Source organism: Arachis ipaensis, chromosome B03 (genome assembly GCF_000816755.2).
Source record: "Arachis ipaensis cultivar K30076 chromosome B03, Araip1.1, whole genome shotgun sequence".
Taxonomy (NCBI): Eukaryota; Viridiplantae; Streptophyta; class Magnoliopsida; order Fabales; family Fabaceae; genus Arachis; species Arachis ipaensis.
In genome coordinates this window covers 129916126-129923312 of record NC_029787.2, presented here as the reverse complement: position 1 = coordinate 129923312, position 7187 = coordinate 129916126, and the positions used below count along the sequence as shown (strand labels likewise).

Sequence of the window (7187 nt, the reverse complement as noted above, 5' to 3'; positions counted from 1 at the left end):
TTAACTTACTAGGATATTGTAAAAAATATGATTGTCATATAATTTTAAATTGATAATAATAATAATAATAATAATAATAATATTTATGTGTTTTAATATTTTAAGTAGTGCGCTTAAAAATTAATTATTTTTGTTTATCCGATTAGTTCTTTGTAAAATTCTAATAATAATAGTAGTAAAACATAAATTATCTGATCCGCCAGATCCGGTAGGTACTTACTCTCTTCCTTTTCAATTTTTCATGTAATGAAAATAAAAATAACTGAGTCAGGCGTCAAGAATTCAAGATACTCTTAAGTCTAAGCTGCCTCCAAGAACCATGGAAGAATACGTTAAATATTTGTAGAGATGGGCGTTTAACGATTTATCTACCAAGTTTCCTTTTATAGAAATAATTATATAGTAATGAAGTTGCCGAACCCAACCCGATATCGATGCGGCAATGCTACTATGTTAAAACCACCAACCCCTACAAAACACGTTCTCTTGCATCTTTATTCTCACGCATCTTCATCAATTAATTCTCTTCTCTTCTTTCGGTGATTCTTATTCATCTTCTTCTTCTTCTTTCAGGACATGTTAGTTAAGTAGGTGTATGCTATAAATTCCGCAACCTACCTCCCAAGGTTCTTTTTCTAATTCAATAATACAGTCACTTCATGCTTCCTTCACTCTCAATTTGTGCTTTTTGCTTCACAGTTTTCGTCACCGAATGAGAATTCTCAATTGCGTCTATTAGGTTTGTTCTTTGAGCTTCAATGTGAACGAATAATTTTTCTCTTACGATACTGAATCCTCATTCTGATCGCTGCTACAGCCAACGTGTTCGGTGGAACTCTGTTAAAATATTCTTTTTTATAGCGTATATGTTTTCCTTCACATTGAGTTAGCGTAGTTTGACGTGTGTGCGGTGGGAACCTCATCTGTGAGAGTAAATAGCGGCATGCTGAAATTGATTGAGCTGAAGCTTTTGATTTCTAATTCATGCGGTTCAAGATGCTGATCTTTCACTTTTTTTTTTTTGAATGTCTGATAGATTTTTGCGCCATGAATGCATGAGGAACAATCTCAACTATTTCATTTGTTGGTGAAAGAGAGGCTGGCCTTGCGCCATGGCTTCCCTTCAACTCTTCCAGCTAACTCAGAAGGGCCAGAATTTTGCAGCTTCAAGGAGGTATATTTAACTCTTACTCTGTTAATCTGTTTTTCTGTGGCGACAATTAATTTTTCATTTCTGCTGTTGTTAGTATTAGGTTTCTCATTCTACGGCTTATTATTAATAAGATAACTGAAGGTGTAACTAATTCATCATACGTACCGTAATCTTCATTTATTTTTCTTCTGGGCTATGGCAGAAAAACTTTGCTACTTGCAACTGGTATCTTTATTGCTGGTGGAACTGCTGTGTATGTGCAATCGCGGTTTAGAGTTAATAAACATGTTGCCTTAGGCCATTCCAATGATCATAACAAGGATAAAGAAGACCTCACAAAGGAGGAGGCTGCAAAGGGAATTACTACATCACAAAATAAACAAAAGAAAGGAGGGTTGAAGTCACTTCAAGTCCTTGCTGCAATTCTTCTATCTGACATAGGCCAATTAGGTGCAAGGAACCTTTTAGCTTTAGTTGCCATAGTGGTAAGCCTATATTTTATTATGCTTTAAGCTTAGTTTAACATTTCAATGCAGAATAAGGCATATTTTAATACATATATATTACGTGATATTTTATTGGTTTAGTTTTGAGATTAGTGAGCCAGTGTATGCCTTATTTGTAAAGCATCATCTACAAATGTGTCGTGTATAATCACTATGCTCAATTGCTGATGCAAAAAGTATTTACCAAAATAATATATAAAAAACAAAAAAAAGTTTTTGTCTGACCCGCCATGCAGTTTTTAGATAATAGTGGACTCTCCTGCATTGCATGCCGGGAAGATATCATTCTCTTGTTGGCCATGAAGGATAATTATGTACTGGAGTTTCATACTTGTTGGACTGGGAAATGCAACTGCAGTTGTGGGATTCTGCTAATGGAATTTAAACTGCTTGAAAGCATAGATTATCATTAGACAGAACAGTTATATTTACTCTATACTAACTTAACAAGTTTTTGATTCATGTCGGAGTGAGAACATTTATAGGAGTTAGGACATTGCATTTGAAATGTCATATAAACTATGCTCTTGAATTAACGTAGATAATCTCAGAGTTGGGACAAGCTTTTTTTCTTTTCATCTTTTGTTCTTTTATGTTCTGAGAGTTAAAGCAAAGAAAATTAATGTCAGACAAGCAAATGCATTGGTTGCTCCACCATAAATAAATAATAAAGATGTTAAATCAATAACATTTGAAATTGTTCATATTTGCAGGTACTGCGGACCACTTTGAGCAACAGGCTAGCAAAAGTGCAAGGCTTTCTATTTCGTGCTGCTTTTCTGCAACGTGTACCTTTGTTTCTTCGGCTAATTTCAGAAAATATTCTTTTGTGTTTCCTATTATCAACTATCCACTCTACATCAAAGTACATTACTGGGACTTTGAGTCTGCAATTCAGAAAAATATTGACTAAAATTATTCATTCTCACTATTTTGAGGTAGATATTGTTCAGTTTGTATGTTGTATATATTTGGTGTTTATACTGCACTTCTGATCTGTTTAGGGGTTCCTGCAGTCTTTGGAAGTATCTGCATTTATTTTTTACGTTAATCCTACTTGAGTTTGTTATCTCTTACCTGTTTATAAGTCAAATTCACTTTCTTATTTACTCTCAATTCGCAGTATTATAAATCACAAAATATTTCCAGAATTTTATTGTGGGGCTTATGGTGCATAAAGATTATGGATTCGCCAGAATAGTTTCTTCATGAAACTGTTAATTTCTGCTTGTATTGTCAGCATTGTATTTATTATTTATTTTTCTTCCAGAACATGGTGTACTACAAAATATCACATTGTGATGGTCGGATAACTAACCCAGAGCAAAGAATTGCCAGCGATGTGCCAAGGTTCTGCTCAGAATTAAGTGAAATTGTTCGGGATGATTTAACTGCACTAACTGATGGACTGCTATACACTTGGCGGCTGTGTTCATATGCAAGTCCAAAATATGTCTTCTGGATATTGGTACCACCATAATTGAAGTTTTCTGTTATGCAGATGTCTGATTGACAGTTACTGTTAACATTTTTTCTAGATATGTTGCTGATGGCTGGAGACTGTCAGACAAATGTTACGCAGAAATCAGTCTTTATATTCTCAATAAATGCTGTTTCCTCTTCAGGGCTATGTACTTGTAGCTGGGACCACAATCAGAAAATTGTCTCCTCCATTTGGTAAACTAATCTCCAGAGAGCAGCAATTGGAAGGAGACTATCGACAGCTTCACTCGCGATTGAGGACTCACTCGGAAAGTATAGCATTTTATGGTGGAGAGATGAGAGAAGAAGCCCATATTCAGCAGAAGTTTAGGACCTTAGTTAGGCATTTGAGTAGTGTCCTACATGACCATTGGTGGTTTGGCATGATTCAGGACTTTTTATTGAAGTACCTTGGTGCTACAGTTGCTGTTATTCTGATAATTGAGCCTTTCTTTTCTGGCCATCTAAGGTCTGACAGTTCAACTTTAGGGCGTGCAGAGATGCTAAGCAATCTAAGATATCATACTAGTGTTATTGTTTCCCTATTTCAGTCACTTGGAACTCTTTTTATTAGTGCAAGACGGCTCAATCGACTCAGGTATATTAAATCTGTCATTTATCCTTTTTAGAAGTTGATATCGGTTTTTATTCTTGGTATGTAGGCATATATTATATACAAATCCTTGCAAAGTTCAAGCCTATATATTCTAAGTAAACTATATGTTTTATAGTGGTTATGCTGATCGCATTCATGAGTTAATGGCTGTATCAAGGGAGCTAAGCCTGGAGAATGAGAAATCTTCACTCCAAAGACGAGGAAGTAGAAGTTTCATAAGTGAAGCTAACTACATTGAATTCTCTGGTGTCAAGGCAAGTGATTTCAATGAACCATCTATACACCTGAACTTGTCATTATGATTTTGTTATTATTTTGATATTGATTGATGCTGCTCCCAAAATTCAGGTTGTAACTCCCACTGGTAATGTCTTAGTGGATGACTTGACTCTTAGGGTTGAGTCAGGATCGAATCTATTGATTACAGGTAGCCATCTGAATTCTCTGCTTTGTGGTCCTTTTTTGTTTCACTTTCTTGTTGAGGTTAGTCAGCCTTGACATTGATGTTACTCTGTTATTATCCATTAAAAAAAAAAGGATTCCTAGTGGTCAATTGTTTTGATATGGCATTCATTTTTCTCTTGCTGAAGGTCCAAATGGCAGTGGAAAAAGCTCGCTATTCCGGGTTTTAGGCGGTCTTTGGCCATTGGTATCTGGACATATTGTGAAACCTGGCATTGGCTCTGATCTTAATAAGGAAATCTTTTATGTGCCACAAAGGCCATACACTGCTGTAGGAACACTTCGTGATCAGTTAATTTACCCACTCACTGCAGGTCAAGAGGTTGAATCGCTTACAGATAATGGGATGGTGGAGCTATTAAAAAATGTGAATGTCATATCTCGTTCTACTTTGTTTTTCAATGCCACATTACTGTTTAGTTATATTGAATTGTTATATTTCTTTACTTTATTATTCATCTGAATTGCTTGCACATCTGTCCAAGGTTGATCTTGAGTATCTTTTGGACCGTTACCCCCCTGAAAAAGAGGTAAACTGGGGTGATGAGCTTTCTTTGGGTGAGCAACAAAGATTGGGCATGGCTAGGCTTTTCTACCATAAGCCTAAATTTGCAATTCTGGATGAATGCACGAGTGCTGTCACAACTGACATGGAAGAACGGTTTTGTACTAAAGTTCGGGCCATGGGAACATCATGCATTACCATATCACATCGTCCAGCATTAGTTGCATTCCATGATGTAGTTTTATCCTTAGATGGTGAGGGAGGCTGGAGTGTTCGTTATAGAAGGTTTGAACTTTACTATGCTGCTTGTGGCTGTTCAACTTTGGATCTATGCTATTGTTTATAGGATTCAAATTTGCTACAGGGAGGACTCTTCTTCTGAATTGGGGATTGATACAATGAAGGCATCTCAGACAAAGCGACAGCGTGATGCAGAGACAGTTCAAGAAGCATTTGCCACGAACAAAAAGGTTCAAATATTTCTGATTCTGGTTCTTGTGATATCTTCAATGTTCATTATTTTATATTAATATGAAGTATTCCCTACCTCCTATTTTCTTCTTTTCTTGTCTAGGGTTCTGCATTCTCAAAGTCAAGGATACAATCATATATCACAGAAGTGATATCATCATCTACATCCATGAATCCTACTATTTCACCATCTGCTGTTCCCCAAATTAAAAGTAATTTAAGGCCATTGCCACTAAGAGTAGCTGCCATGAGCAAAGTATTGGTAAGTACCTTCTGTAGATATGCTCTTAACACACACACACAGATGTATATATGGTGGGGATGGACAACTATCCTGTCATAATAGATTAATTCTACATGTGTCTGAGTTATTTATGAAAATCTTAGATATTATTGTTTCCTGTGGTAAACATATATTTATATGCCTACGCAACTACAACTTTGCTGTACTCAAGTTCTACACCCCTGCAACTTATGGGTTCTACGGTACTCTGATTGATGATGATATTGCCGTGAAAGTTTTACTTGCTGCTGGTTGTAGTTTTTAGGATTTAGTCAGTTCTGAAAGGCATGCTCAAGATATGCCTTAGTTGAGAAGCTACACAAAATCAGGATTTTAAAAGAGTGTTAATACCCAATTGGTTGAGAACGTTGATCTGAGTTTCAAAACTTTGAAAATATAGCAACTTCGTTCCAATTAATAACAAGAATAGGATCTGAAAGTCTCTGACATAACATATTGAAGAATTACTCAAAGACCAACTCTTCCAAAGCTCTTGAAGTTTGTTAACAGGAGGTATATAAACAGTTTATATCTCAACATACCATTACAACCCCTCATGCAAGAGTTCTATGGGAACAAACTTGAATAACGGGGGTGCAGATGATCATACTCTTGATCAACTGGTCAGGGAGCTTTATACCATGTTAAAGTCCTACCCTCTCAAAAGCTTAATCTGCTTGATGTAGGGTCATGAATGATTTATATTTCTGAAAAATTACGATAGTACTTGTCTAAACAAGTAAATATATTTTTTTACTCTTTAAGCTTATCTTCGAGTAATGCATTCTTAGTCATATTCTCTGTTGCGATGAAATGAATGAAACTAAATGATCATTATCGTGCACTATCTACATTATGCTTTACCATGAGCCAGCGTCCTTTTAAAAGGAGCACTACTTGGTTTCAGGTGCCCACCATATTTGATAAACAAGGAGCACAACTACTTGCTGTTGCTTTCCTTGTTGTTTCAAGAACATGGATCTCAGATCGTATTGCATCATTGAACGGTATGCTTGTGTATTCAACTCTGTTATTTGTGAGAGACGACAGATATAATCTGCTAGGGCATTTATGTTTTCAGGTACTACTGTGAAGTTTGTGTTGGAGCAGGATAAAGCCGCCTTTATTCGACTGATCAGTACAAGTGTTCTCCAAAGTGCTGCATCTTCATTCATTGCACCTTCTATAAAGTAATTGACATTTTCAAATATATGACACTACCGGTAGCTCAAAACATTTTTTTTTTCATTTTAAGTGTTTTCTGTTTTCAAGATTTTGTGAAAGAAAAAGAGAAAACAATGAAACAATAAAATACTATCTTTTGTTTTCACCTCCTGTTTTCTCTTTTTTCTTTACAAAATTATAAAAGTAGAAAACATTGAAAGTAAAAACAGAAAATGAAAACTCAAATTAAACTAAATTATTTGTTGTTCTTCAGACACTTGACTGCCAGGCTGGCCCTTGGATGGCGAATTCGTTTGACGAGACATTTACTTAAGAACTACTTGAGAAAAAATGCATTCTACAAGGTACGAATCACTATTCATTAATTAGCTTTACTGCCATTTCTTTTCACTGTGTAAGCAGGTTCTGTGTTTGTGCTTGGACAATTATTTGTTATTAATAAATCACAAGTAGTATTCTTCTAAGGAGGAAGGAGTGCCCAAGTTTTTACAAAGGACATTTTTCTTTAAGAAATCGTGTCTTCC

The 7187-nt window shown here is 35.7% G+C and overlaps 1 protein-coding gene across 4 annotated transcripts in view; it reads left to right on the top strand.

Moving 5' to 3' along the window:
* LOC107631658 (ABC transporter D family member 1) overlaps positions 310–7187 on the top strand; it is an 11694-nt gene continuing 4816 nt past the window's right edge. For 2 of the 4 annotated variants that reach the window (XR_002359962.1, XM_021119840.1), the window contains exons 1-15: positions 315–739; positions 1037–1174; positions 1356–1638; positions 2373–2597; positions 2930–3127; positions 3285–3739; positions 3873–4011; positions 4106–4184; positions 4348–4586; positions 4705–5009; positions 5089–5194; positions 5299–5457; positions 6386–6485; positions 6560–6668; positions 6917–7007. Coding sequence is in view for 3 of the 4 variants with exons in the window: in XM_021119840.1 (XP_020975499.1) it covers positions 1113–1174; positions 1356–1638; positions 2373–2597; positions 2930–3127; positions 3285–3739; positions 3873–4011; positions 4106–4184; positions 4348–4586; positions 4705–5009; positions 5089–5194; positions 5299–5457; positions 6386–6485; positions 6560–6668; positions 6917–7007 (2550 nt within the window). In the remaining variant the exon portion in view is untranslated. Of the gene's footprint in view, positions 740–1036; positions 1175–1355; positions 1639–2372; positions 2598–2929; positions 3128–3284; positions 3740–3872; positions 4012–4105; positions 4185–4347; positions 4587–4704; positions 5010–5088; positions 5195–5298; positions 5458–6385; positions 6486–6559; positions 6669–6916; positions 7008–7187 lie in introns of all 4 variants that reach the window. The other 2 variants (XM_021119841.1, XM_021119839.1) reach the window with 2 other exon arrangements.